Raw genomic sequence first — 14,384 nt, 5'->3', positions numbered from 1 at the left:
ATGGATTTGTCAAAGTGAGTTATTGGTGAACAAGCATATAATAAAAAAGGAGTGTTATTCATTAAGGAAGATATCACATGTTTTGAATTTTAAGGCTATTACAATGTGAGCTCAAAGAAACCTAGGAACTATCAGTAGAACTTTTTGGCTTGTTCATCAGCTCATCCAGATAAGCCAACTAGTATTCATCAGCCTCACCTTCTAGTAAATCTTCCTTCTTGAGCTTCCTCGTTGTTGTCTCTGAGATTCTTAAAGGAGTTTTAGGATAAGATCAATCTACCTCAAAGACCATGCTTCTTAGGTTTTATTACCTATGATCTATTGCCATACTCTCACTTTGACCATCTTGAAATTCTTAGTTTGCATGCTTGTACATCAACAGGTTTCTTAACCCTTTGTCTGTTATTTTACCTGTTGTTTTAACTCTGAACCGATTTTACTATTTAATGTTTTTTAAATCATCTGATGACTTAAAACTAGCAATTTCAAAAGTTGTAAGAAAAGTATTGAGAATCTTAAGTGTGACAGTTGTCATACTCACAAATATCAATATATTTGATAAGACTTTTGAACTGTTATCTTCTTCGGGAACAGACGAGCTTTCTTTCTTTCAACCTCATGTTTAGTATTTTTATTGTTTAACCTTTTGGCTCTATATCTATTTCTCAAACTCATTTTTCTTTTTCTGACCTTCAGTTGTGTTTTAAAAAATTTAACTTCAAACTTGATATGACTTCTAGATATCTTAGCAGTGACATAAATCATCTAACTGTCATCAATGAAAGGTTAGTTGATATTGAAGAACTGGAATCTTTTGGTTTCGATCTCTTAAAGATAATTTCTTTTCGGGGCTGGGAAGGATATTTTGACATGCTTTATGGTCCTATTTATCTTGTTCTTGTCAAAGAATTTTGGGTAAATGCGACTGTCAATGACATTATTTTAGATCTTTCTATCTAGTTTAATGTTTTTTGTTTGATTGAGCAAGGAAGTTCTCAACGGGTGTGTTTAGGACAGGAAGTCTCGAGCTAGGTTATTTAAGCAAGGAAGTCCTAAACTGGTGTGTTTAGGCAAGGAACTCTCGAGCTAGGTTGCTTGAACAAAGAAGTCCTGAACTTGTGTGTTTAGGCAAGGATGTCTCGAGCTAGGTTGCTTAAGCAAGAAAGTCCTGAACTCGTGTGTTTAGGCAAGGAAGTCTCATTCAGGGTTTGATTGAGCAAGGAAGTCATGGAATGGTGTGTCTAAGTAGGTTGCAATCAGGTTCTAATTATAGTGAAAATCTCTTGTGGGACAAGGGGATTGGATTACTCTCGTTAAAGAGAAACCAGGATAATTTCTGTGTGTACTTTTATTTATTGCTTTGGTGCTTTAAATCTTTCCACTACTATTTTCTCTTCCTCAGAATCTGAACTTGGTTAGATTCAGAAGTTGTTGTTCTAAGAAGCAAAAATTTACCAGATACACAATTCACCCCCCACCCCTTTTCTTGTGTATTTTTCTCACTATCACCTAAATATTTTCTTCAACCCTTTTTCTTAAATCAAATAACTTAAAATCAACCTTTTGTAAAAAAAATGATATCATAATACACCCCTCGGCTCCTCTTGTGTTTGGAGTCGCTTGTTTAATAACTATTGGTAAATTTGTTTGTGTTGTAACTGAAAGTTGAACCTCAGATAAAGGTTTGGTGTAAGACGGTTATGGGATGATCATGTGATAAAAATTTTATTGTTAATGAAACTCTCAAGAGGCAATCCTTAGGGACTGGAGTAGGTTGCATGCTTTAAAACCAAATTAATTTATATTTATGTTATTTACTCTTACATGCATAATCTCGAGTTCTTCTCTTTTCTTAAAATCAACCTTTTTCTTTAATTTTGTTAAAATATTTTTTATCATAGTTCAACCCCCTTCCTCCTTTTCTTATGCTTTAAGTCACTTGAATAACAAATACAGGGTAAAAAGTGTAAAACAACTTGATAGATTCTGAATGCCTCCAAAATATATCTTGAATGAAATTTTCATCATCACACATTCTATAGATAAAGACATACTTAAGTTCATCCTAACGTTTCAAAAAATGTTGTATTTCAATTTTACTTAAGCTTATTGCCTTGTAGTTTATGTGTCGTATATTATAAGCTTGCTTAATATTTGTTACACTATTTAGTATCTTTCTTTTCAAAGTCAGGAAATTTTTTTTAGGAAGAACCATATCTATTGTCATTCCAATAATAATTTTACTTTTAAACAAATCATAATGAGATGACCTATTAACTTATGATCCAAGTCATAGTTGTGTACATCGCACACCACATCAAATTTCTTAACATTTACTAGCATATAGTATCTCCACATCCTGAATGGACATCCATATTTTTTGTATCCAGTGTCATCATGTTTCAACTTTTTATTTATTTATTTATACTCACCACTTCTTTCACAATTCAATATGATAAGAGCTTTTCTTCTATAACAACCTGATTCAGACCTCTTGATAACTATATCAAAACCTAATATAATAGTTTTAGCACAAACTTATTTGAACATATCTTCTCGTAACGTAAGCGTATGTTCAGGAATAAAATATTTTTTCACAATAATTTCATCAACAACAACTTTAGCAACATCAAGTTCAAGAACACTTGATTCACCAACTTCTGGTACATTAGTATTCGAACAAGCAACATCTGATATCTTAAAAACTATGTTGACCATATTAGGATACACTACTCTCTCTCTCTCTCTCTCTCTCTCTCTCTCTCTCTCTCTCTCTCTATATATATATATATATATATATATATATATATATAGAGAGAGAGAGAGAGAGAGAGGGCATATCATATGAGAATGTGAGAATGAATCTGAACCATTGGATTTTAAAATAAATGGTGGAGATTATGAGTGAATCTTTTTTTCTCTCTCCTGCATCTTGAAATAAATGAAGTAGGAAAGAGAAAGAAAAGATTCACTCATAATCTCCACCATTTATTTTAAAATTCAATGGTTCAGATTCATTCTCACATTCTCATATAAATATGACATTCTCATATGATATGCCCTATATATATATATATATATATATATAGAGAGAGAGGAGGGATCAAATTACACCCGAAGAGTTACACCACGAGTTACACTCGTTCAATAACTACATTTCGAATTAATATTTTTTAAATTCAACCGTTGGATTGAAACATAATATCATATAGATCATGCCTATAAAATTTGAGCTTAATCTATAATGATTTACTATCCGATCAAGATATCCAAAGATTAACGTCAAAATGAGCTTTCATATAACGTTAATTTTGATGTAATTCAATGACATAGTAAATCATTATAGATTAAGCTCAAACTTTTTAGGTATGATCTATATGATATTATGTTTCAATCCAACGGTTGAATTTAAAAAATATTAATTCAAAATGTAGTTATTGAACGAGTGTAACTCTTGGTGTAACTCTTCGGGTGTAATTTGATCCCTCCTCATATATATATATATATATATATATATATATATATATATATATATATATATATATATATATATATATATATATATATATATATATATATATATATATATAAGGATCCCTTTAGAAGTTATATGAAGAGATCCCAAATGATCCTTCCAATAAATTTTTGCATTGTTATTTAAAGAAGAATCAGAATATAAATCAATAGATAAAGATATAAAAAATACATTATTAAATAGATTGACTGCGTGTGCAAATGTAATAAATAAAAGAGTAAAGTTTTTGTTAGAATTTAAAAAAGTATGAGACAGTATACATATCCCGAAAAGACTCTTTTGAAACAAATATATTCAAAATGATCCTTCCGGTTTGGAAATTTAAAATTTCTCTTTTTCTTCTTAATTTCTTTTTGTTAGGGTAGGAGTGACCAACATGGCAGAACATGTATAGGTTGAGGATCTAAGCCCTTCTCTTGTACTAAAAAGTTTAAGTATTACTACATTATTATATCAATGTGCCTATGTTATGGTTCTAATTAATGTTACCGACTTGATATTATTATACTATATGGATGCATTCGTTTTAAATTATTTTAGTATAAAAAAATATTTACACATCATTTTTACTCACATAAAAATCAATTGTTGATTTAGTGATGATTGACGTACTAGTGGTGAAAACAAAACAAAAATGAATGTTTACAAACTCTAGAATTTATAAAAGGAAAAGAAAAGGTTAAACACATTCCTCACAACCTCACATGGTCACATGTGTACCAATATTTTGCTTTTGATATGGTCATTTGACACACATGTGTATATAGTATTAAGCTCAAAAAAAAGAAATTATGTTAATTGGACACTATTAGAAGTTGCTCACTAAGTTACACAATTAAGGTACAAAACTTTAAAATAATTCTTAGTATGTTAACAGAAATTCATTCTTTTTACACATTCTTACAATCTTTCATAGTATCTATACTAATATACCGAAATTGAACTGCAGAAACTGAATTTACATTCCCTCAATCAACGAGCTAAGATGGGACTAACCATACCAGTTATAACCTCAACATCTGATCCGTAAGTACAAGACCTCTCCAACAAAGTAGGAGAATGTTGAGTGAGAAGGGAAAGGCTAAGAACAACTTCTCCCATTGTTGGTCTTAACAAAGATTGTTCTTTTATGCAATTCATTGCCAAAGAGAACAAACTAAGAGCTTCAACAACATTAAAAGACCTTCCCAACTTAGGATCCATCCATCTTCTAATCCTTTCCTCTCTCTTCTCTTCTATATCAAACAAACCCTTAATATCTTTCCATAACATATTCGCTTCGCTACTTTCGCTATACCATAAAAACTTCTTTCCTGTTAATAACTCTAACAGAACAACACCATAAGCAAAAACATCGACTTTTGTTATCATAGGATTCTTTGTGGTTCTTGCAACAGAAAAATTTGATATCTTGGCCTTAAAGTTTGAGTCAAGAAGGATGTTACTTGATGTGATGTCTCTATGGACTATACTTGGTTCTATGTGTTCATGCATGTATTGCAGACCAATTGCAACATCAATTGCTATGTTTAGCCTCTGATTCCATGTGAGGGAACCCACTGTGCTTGAAGCAGTGGAAAATTCAGAGAACAGCCGGTTATAAAGTGATCCATTTTCAGCATATTCATATACAAGAAAGTGATTTCCAACATATCCGGAAGAGACGCCGATTAGTTTTACAAGATTTGCATGATTTACCTTTTGAAGAATCATCAACTCTTCTGTGACTGGGATGTCTTCCTTAACATTTTTCACAGCTAAAACATGACCGTCTATTTTAGCTTTGTACACAGATTTTCCTATCCTGCATTGTTCGTTGAAGTTCATTGTAGCTTCCATAATCATACAAGCTTGATACACTTTTGGCTTACTTACATAGTTTGAAACTTCTGAAATTAACTTATCTGTTATCTCCACAGAAGGCGCACACTTATTCTCACAAGCTTTTCTCTTCCTCAAACAATACACATAAACTAGTAATGACAGTGAAATCAGAATAGTGCATCCTAGACATATACCAATGGAAATGATAATATGAAAATGATTGTTTTTCTTTCTTCCACTTGAAGAATAATGTAATAATTGTGAAATAGCTGGTAAGCTTTTCACTGGGATAAAAACTGGAAGGTTGGTTGCAGCAGTAAAATTCTGGCCAAAATTGTTTGCATTTGCAGTGATTATGTCATGCTGTGATGCACCAAACTTGGAAGCTACAAGGGTAAGATTGTCATTAGGCTGCCACACATAAGTAATCAAAGACTCTATCCCTTTTGAAGGGCACCTACAGAACAAAGGAATGACTATTTTGGTGCCCACTGTCAACAAATATGGATTCAGGTTAGGATTTGAATCTTCCACTGTCATCCAATTGGTGAGATTCTGAAATGAAATGGTTGAAAGATAGTAGTAACTTTCACCTTGTTTGATCAAGTGTGAGATATTAGCAAAAGAGTAGTTTCCATTTCCACTGCAGCCACAAGTTATAGGTATTAGCAAAAGTTGGCCTGGAACAAGGTCCATATTTTCGTCTTTTATGTTGCTTGCTCTTGCAATGGATTGAGGAGTGGTGTCAAACATATCAGATATGGTTGTGAGGGTTAAAAAATTTGGAAAGTGAGCAAAGTATGCAACATATGTGTCACAGGAAAGGCGGGAATTCGCAGGGTATGTGAAGTTTGTTCCATTGGCAGAAAAGAACAAAAGTGCAAGAAATAGAGAGTAAGATCGAATGCAGGAAGAAACCATTGTTTTCAGATTTGGTGAACAAATGAAAGGCACCAAGGAAGAGAAAAGGAAATCTGTATTAATTAGATTCAACATTGTTGATAAAATAGTTTGTTGGATTAATAAAATCAGCAGGAGATTTTGTCTATAGCTTTAACCTTAATTTCTTTTGTTGCTTTCCTACTACTTGACACAATGGACATTTGTCATTTATGTTGACAGTATGCGATTCATGCACAAATGAAATTGCAGGGGAAATTCTATACGAGATTTTACTTTCAACTTTTCTGCTAAGAATATATAATTTGATTGAGTGTTCTAGTGACTAACCCATCTTAGGACGGCTAGTTGTCTTTGCTACCACTTTTATCTAAGGATCACAACATCTAGCAACTAGCAAGACCACATACCAAACCTAAACAACAAATAATTGTCATATGCACCTAACAAAACTTCCCACCTCAAATGAATTGTATATTGTATCCTCTCCCATATCAAACCTGCGTGCTCCTCAGCCAAAATAAATATTGCAGTAAATTCAAACATGGATGTTGCTAAGGCATAGCATATTTCACTAAACAGCAAAGTAAAAGATCTATGCTCTGGCAAGATATAAGTCAATAACTTTTTCATTCTTTTGAAAACAGCTAACTTAAAGTAGCTAGTTTTTCAAACAAAAACTACATATCCATGCTTACAAGAAATGTTGGTCTAAAATCTGTCTGTATTCAACATGCCCACAAAGCACAACTGAGTATAAAGTTACAAAACTTGATTTATTCAATAGCAGAATATCAAGGATACTTATTTCTCATATCAAACCTTTTCTAAGGCTTCAAACTGAAATCTTAATGACCATAGATAATAAATTATTACAACAATGAATAAGCCTTGTACAGAGAAGTGTTGGTCCTATTTGTGAGATAACAGGAGAGTGCAAGAAATGAAGTGCATAAAATAATAATAATAGGCCACCTGACTGAAATAAAACTAGACCTGCAAGAAGCTTGCATACTTTGCACCCAAGAAAAGCCTTTGGATGCAGAGAAGTGCATTTTTAGTAACCTCAGCACTCTCATGATTCATTAGTTTCATCACTCGTTCCTTGGCTTTAAGGTCTGTCACAATGATCCGCCCAGTCGGATGGCACTGGATGAACTGTGAAATGTCAAAGCAGGCAACAGCTAGAGTCCTTGGATCATTGGATGAGTCCAAAATTGTTAATAGGACCCTTAGAATCTGCAACAGATGAAACAAGTATGAATAGGTTGAAGATAAACGTTATTGAGAAGATAAAAAGTGCACAATTGAGATTACAATACAAATGATCTTTCATTTCAGGAATATTTCCTTCGATTGCCTAATGGTTTTTCACATACATAATCCTCTGTTCTTGCTATAAAAATGCAGTCATCACTCATCACTGTTCAGGGGAAAAAAACGTGCATGTTCTAAATGTCTGACGGAATCCATAAGCAAAGAGGGAACAACACAACACATAAAGGGGTTTTCTACACTCATGAACACCAGGGATAACATGTTGAGTCCCAGAGATACCAATTTTTATACTCCACGAAATAACAAGGAAAATAGTATGGATTCACAAGTATGCCTCTTTGTCATCACTGCCTAAATTTTTAAGTGTGCTTTAATAATAAATGAATTGAAGCACAAAAGTAAACAATAGCGCACAGATACCTGGAAATCATGATCTTCAAAATTGGTTATATTTTCTCGCCAAAATATGGGATCTTTGTGCATGGGAGACCAATCTAGATTGCCGAGGAGAACTTCTTGCTTGTACTTATCAAAAGAACTAAGCTTCTTGATGTTATCCTTAAGCCCTTCTTCAAGGGAATTCAGCGCCTCCAACAAGTCCTATGAAAACTTTTCTAATCAATATAAAATTCGGAAAAGCTACATGAAATAGATACTTTCAAAAGAAAATGCAGCCAGATGCTTGAATAGAGATTAACTTCAAGAAATGTAAGATCTCGATAATGGGAGAAGAATAAAATAGTTATATTATGTTTAAAATAAAGCCAATTTGAGCAAAAAGTAAGAGCAAAACGAAAGGGTTCTTTCTTAGTAAATGAAAAAAGGAGGTTGGTAGGCCAATACAAATGTGTATTCAAGTTATGTTGTATGAATGTTTATGTTGTTCATGTATGCTTGTGCCAAAAATGTATTTCAAAATAAGAGAAGGAAACATGGTGTAGCTAGTTAAGGAAAATAAGCAAGATGACAGATAATGCTAAGGTAGCAAGCACCACTATTGTGTAATCCAATTTCATTAACCATGTTTTCAAGTCATCAAATATATGTTGTCTAGTAAATAAGCAGTTAAATAGGAGGATAGTGATCAATTCTTTCCAATGAGTTCTGAGAAGAGATATCCATTAAAATGCTATCATAATGATCACAATTAAATCACAAAATATGATCACATTCAAAACTAAATTAGTTTTGACTGCAAATAAATCAACATTGGCAAGAAGTACATCAAAAATCACTAACTCTGCATGGCTCCTATTATTATAGGTTTATGACATTTCAACAAGTAAATTTTCAACAGAAAAATTTGTGCAGGTTATAATACTTCACCTCATCACTCCATGCTTGTGCTTTCAAACTTTGAACAACCTGAGGAAGCTGGAGATCAACCATCTGAGCACCCAATGTCCCTTTCGACATCAAGTTTTTGAGTGTCAAGACAACAACTCTAACAACCTAACAAAATAGACAAAATAATTGTGTAACATTAGATTTCTATGACAGATGAAGTAATGAACTTATGAATATAGATATTTAGCTGATATTATGGCATGGGTGAAAATAAAACCGAACGGAAATACAATTTAAGCCAACAGCCATCATAAAATTATAACTAATAATGATATTGCCATGAAAAAGAAACCTGAACAACATGTTTGTAAGAAAAAATGAGGCAAACATAAATGGAACAAGTCAGCTATACCTTTTCTTTTGTAGAGCTCTTAACAACATCAATAAGTCTTGGAAGGGTCCTTGAAGTAGCCAAATATTCAATTGCAGGCTCATAATATGACAAGAGCCATATGCAGAGACATGTTTCATAAAGAAGCTGTCACAAAGGAAATTATCAATTAAGTTCCCAACAAACAGGTGGCATTCCATCAGTGTTCTTCAAATAGAAATTAGTATTAGGCTAGATGCATGAAGCATATTTAAAAGCATATTTAAAAGCATATTTAATTTAGCCATCTATTACCGATGCAATACAAGCATAGCTATATACTATGATTATGCATGCACCCATGTACAATACTTATTCAGAATTTGTCATATCTTTGGAGTCCAGCAAACTTACCTGAATAGATTGTTGAGTGGATGCTGGACAAATCAATGGCACAAGCAACTTGACCCCATCGGCTTGAACAAAGGAAGACCTGACAACAGGTTCCTTAAGTAGAGTTGATAGGCAATTGATAGCTGTTGGAACTCCACGAGTAGGATGAGAAGGTTTCTTCAGCTACAGATACAATAATTAGAATAAGCATATATTACTTTCTTTATGCAAAAAATATATAACTGACTCTGTTCATGTCATTGCATTTAACATGCATTTATTTTCATTCACGTCAAGCAACATCTTATGAACCAAATATGGACACTTCTCCCAATGAGGACCCATATTGTGGATCGCCACAAGTGGGGGGACAAGCATCTTTGGCAAGACCCAACCCCCTTTGGTAGATCAAATGTGAATCTTATTAAGTATAATTGATCTTCATATAACAAGCTAGCATATGCTTAATCTAACAAGCTCATAATATTTCTTTCAGAGGTAAGCATATTTCTCTTGCAAAGACCTTTGCATATCTCAAATTGATATTACCATTTACAACACCAAGAGTGTCAGCTAATGACTGAATTTGGGTTAGTGAAAGGAAAGAGTTTCAGTATTACACACCTGCTCACAAAGCCATTTTACCAATCCTATCAAAACATCATCAATAGAGGTAATTGATTTCTTTTCATTTGATGCTCCTCCATTTGAAGCATTGCCATTCTGATTTTTTGGCCTGACACTACAATCAATAAAGGTTAAAGTTTTGCAATAACTGAAAAATTAACTTATACAGCCCCTTGGTTGATATAATTCCAATAACTTTTTGAACTAAAATGTCAGAACGCCTCATGTTTATATTACCTGACTATTAAAGCAAGGATCTTACAACTTTTCTCTTGTACAAACCAATTTCCTTTGCGAAGCAATCTGCAAGATGTACAGTATTGTTATTTTTTATTGTCTATATTTCATAATTGTTGATGTTTACCATTTGACACAAAAAGACTAAACTCAGACACTTGTACTAATACAATACTTATAGTCCTACGATACAAAACAGATAAATATGAAAACTAATCTTCAGGGAGATTCTGAGATACTTTATGATAAGAAACTAATCATATGAGATAATCTAATATACTCTAAAGTAACATCAAGATACTACAAAATATTTTAATATTTCAAACACTCACCAAAGCTTATTAAGCATAAGCTTGTTATTAAATAATATAACTTCATATTGAAAATCAGTAGACTAGATCACTTCTGGAACAATAGTCAAGATCAAATTTCCGTTGGGACAAAAACTAGTGTTTGGGACAAAAACTAGTGTTTGGGACAAAAACTAGTGTTGGACAGTCACTGTAAGTAGGATATAAAACATCAGCCAAACTTTAACTGAAACAGAACAAATACCAAATTGCAACTAAGTTGGAACCAATGCCAAAGCAAAGCTGAGACAAGTAGTACCAAACTGCAATCGAGACAAAACTTTGCAAAAAATTGCAACTAAAACAAAACCTATGAGGTACTGAAAACAGGGACACCGGGGAAAACATGGACACGTTGACACTGCAAACTAAAAATATAGGTCACTGATACATATATATTTATTTATATATTATAACTAAATAAAATATGAACATTTTCTATAAAAGATCGCAATTGAGAATTAAATTATATATGTACAGATTGAGCATTATGTGTCATTGCAAAAATGTTAAATAAAATAAGATAGTTTTTCATCTTCATTTCATTGCAAATATAATGTCTTTAATTCCTTCAGTAATCAATCATCACTCTCACTTGAAACTGGTCTCAACAAAACTAGAAAGGGTCAATGAATCAAATGTGACCAGCAGTGAGACAAATAAGCAACAGGAAGATGGCACATGGATTGATTGCTGGAAAGTGAGAGCAATGGCCGGAAAAAGAATCTAAATATAATCATTATATGAAGTACAGAGTACTGGGGAACTTGGCAGAAGAATAGTGATACTGATGGGATAAGTCAGGAAGTCTGGTATGGATCTGATACCATGTTGAACTTAAAGGGTTTTAATGAAGAGAGAATAGAATGAATAAAACAATTGCAAACAAAAATTCTATAAATTATGCTTGGATGAAGTAATCACCATGGTCACAACTCACAACCACATTTAAATAAAAAACTGCAATTTAGTCTAACTGAGCTTCTATCATCTTCAGAGCAACGTAAATAATAATTAAAATGAAAAACAAAAACATATTCGGAGTAAATACTTAACTTAGGAAAGGCTCATAAGTATCATCATCAGCAAGGGCATTGTCATGAAACAGTCTTGCTCTTTTTGGGTTCGCTGCCAAAGATGAGATAATTTAAAGATTTATCCAGTTATGCCACTGATAACAGACAATGATATATAAAATAAAATAAAAGAATGCCGATTAATTCAACAAATTACCTGTCAGCATTTCATCTATCAGAGCCAAAACATACTCAACAGTATCCTCTTTGAAAATATCACGCAAAACATGAACAAACACGCGAACATAAGCCGGACCATCCTGCCACACAACAAAGTCGAATTTTCAACACCACAAAGAACCAAACTCCAAATCGTAAATCAAATCTACTTCAAATCAAAATTAAACAAAATAAAGCAATTACATCATCGAGCAACTGAGCTCTCTGACTCTCCGATCGGTGATCATAGCGCCTCAAGAGCTGAAGGCTAGTGCCGGAGATCAGCTTGGTGGACATGTAGGTCTCCCATGGAATGTCCCTACTCAGAACCTTCAAGAAAACAATAACACAACATCAATGGAAGATCGAAAGCTATGCAATCCACAAAAGCTAAAAAAACCGAAAAACTCGTTCGGAATCGAGCGTAATCAGGAATTTGCAATCAGATCGGAGAATTGAACGACAATTGGAAAGGAATCAGATCGGAACGAACCTGATCGGTGGTTAATTCAGCCTGGTCCATGATAGTGAAGAACCCTAGAACTCGGAGAGTTCGCCGGAGAAACTGTTACAGATTGGTACTGTAACGAGAAGGGTGAAAGCGAGTGAAATGAAATGCGAGTGAGATGAAATTGAAATGAAGGAGATTGAGAGAGGTTTATTTACCTTGTGTACCTTGCGCGAGCGATTGGGTGGTTTTTCGATTTGTAGCGGAGGAAAATGCAGAACTAGAAGAAAAAAATTAAAATAGATTTAGTTTTGGAAGCAAATGATGAAGTATCCTTCTCCCTCCACGATCATTTTTACGATCATGTTCATCCTTATTACACGTGGCTGTCCATCACATTGCAATACTCCCTCCGTTTTTTATTATAAGTCGTTTTAGACTTTTCACACAGATTAAGAAAAATAATAATTGTTATATAAAAATGAGAAATTATGAAGGTTTTTACAAAATTATCCTTCATTAATGACATGTAGAAAATAAGTTTATATAATTGAAATGAGAGAGAATAATAAATATTTAAGGATATGATAGGAAAAATAGTATTAATTAGTCATTGAAATTGTAAAGCGACTTATATTAAAATACAAAATATTTTTTCAAAACGACTTATAATAAAAAACGGAGGTAGTATCATTTTTCTATTTAAAAAACATTTAAAAAAAATTTTACTCACTCTCCTTTCATATGCAAAAATATAAAAACGGACTTAACGGGTTAAATATTTTTTAAATAAAAAAAATCTTATTTTTAAAATATTTTTAATTTACAAATTTTATTTTTAAAATATTTTTAATTTATGAATTTTACTTAAATTACAATTGTATAGATATAATGTTATTGTAATTAATAACATATATAAAAAAAACTCATTTGACTAAATTTTTTTTTAAATTATAAAATAATTTGGACATTTCTAATCTATTAATAATTTGTGTAAGTTTTTAAAAAAATAAACTCGTTAAATAATTGTATCAATAGTTAAATTTTTTCCGTTTATAAAAATATTTGCAACTTATTCTCGTTTATAAAAATAATTGTATGATCAATTGACTTTTTCCCATTTATAAAAATATTTATAGCTTATTACAGTTTATAATAATAATTGTATCAACAGGAAACTTTTTCATGTTTATAAAGGTATTAGTAAATTATTCCGTTTATATAATTGAATTAATTAATTAATATTTTAAATGTCTCCCATAAAATCAAATATGAGTATTATCAATTAAATAATAATTAAAACTACAGTATAAATCTTTAAATTACATAAAAGAGTTTAATAGATATGTAGTGATATTGGGAAAACTTGCAGAATAAGGAAATCAAAAGATAAAGAAACATCAAATCTATTTGAAAGACGGCGGGTCGCGCAACGTTATTATAAATAGTAAATAATTATGTTAAAATAATGATTAAAAAATATAGACAAAAAAATACTATTAAAAATAATAAATAAATGTAGAAAATCTACGAATCAGAAAAAAAAATGTAGAAAATTTAAAAACACCAATAAAATGTAGATATTAATAAATGCATGAATAAGTTTGATAGATTGTGTTTTTGGCCGTGCATTTTTCATAATCTATCCAATTGAGGAAGCAACCAAAAAACTACACACATTTTGACTGATCAATCAACGATTACGGCAACAAACATCAACACTTTTATGGCTGATTCATAAACACCATATGGGATTAATTAAAATAAGCAATTCATTTAAGTTCCATAGGCTGCTTCCAAATCTACAATATAAGAAAAGAAATAGTTCTGGAAATCCCCAATATGCCCTGCTGATCTACAATATAAGAAAAGAAATAGTTCTGGAAATCCCCAATATGCC

General features: G+C 32.0%; 2 protein-coding genes across 2 annotated transcripts; both read right to left on the bottom strand.

Annotated features, from left to right (window-relative positions):
• Positions 1-4,310: 4,310 nt before the first annotated feature.
• Positions 4,311-6,720, bottom strand: LOC131639875 (serine/threonine receptor-like kinase NFP). Its single transcript, XM_058910318.1, has one exon. The coding sequence runs from the start codon at positions 6,353-6,355 to the stop codon at positions 4,508-4,510; it is 1,848 nt and encodes a 615-aa protein (XP_058766301.1). The 5' UTR covers positions 6,356-6,720; the 3' UTR covers positions 4,311-4,507.
• A 150-nt stretch (positions 6,721-6,870) lies between these two features.
• Positions 6,871-12,840, bottom strand: LOC131639884 (V-type proton ATPase subunit H-like). Its single transcript, XM_058910325.1, has 12 exons — positions 12,703-12,840; positions 12,530-12,617; positions 12,241-12,366; positions 12,035-12,137; positions 11,859-11,929; positions 10,452-10,519; positions 10,212-10,329; positions 9,609-9,770; positions 9,237-9,362; positions 8,864-8,989; positions 7,958-8,137; positions 6,871-7,498 (listed from the first exon to the last, which is right to left on the bottom strand). The coding sequence occupies exons 2-12, from the start codon at positions 12,557-12,559 to the stop codon at positions 7,250-7,252; spliced, it is 1,359 nt and encodes a 452-aa protein (XP_058766308.1). The 5' UTR covers positions 12,560-12,617; positions 12,703-12,840; the 3' UTR covers positions 6,871-7,249.
• Positions 12,841-14,384: the final 1,544 nt, after the last annotated feature.

The sequence above is a fragment of the Vicia villosa genome, linkage group LG1 (genome assembly GCF_029867415.1).
Source record: "Vicia villosa cultivar HV-30 ecotype Madison, WI linkage group LG1, Vvil1.0, whole genome shotgun sequence".
In the NCBI taxonomy this organism is placed as follows: domain Eukaryota; kingdom Viridiplantae; phylum Streptophyta; class Magnoliopsida; order Fabales; family Fabaceae; genus Vicia; species Vicia villosa.
Note: the sequence above shows the minus strand (reverse complement) of the source record. Positions and strands in the feature narration are given on the sequence as shown.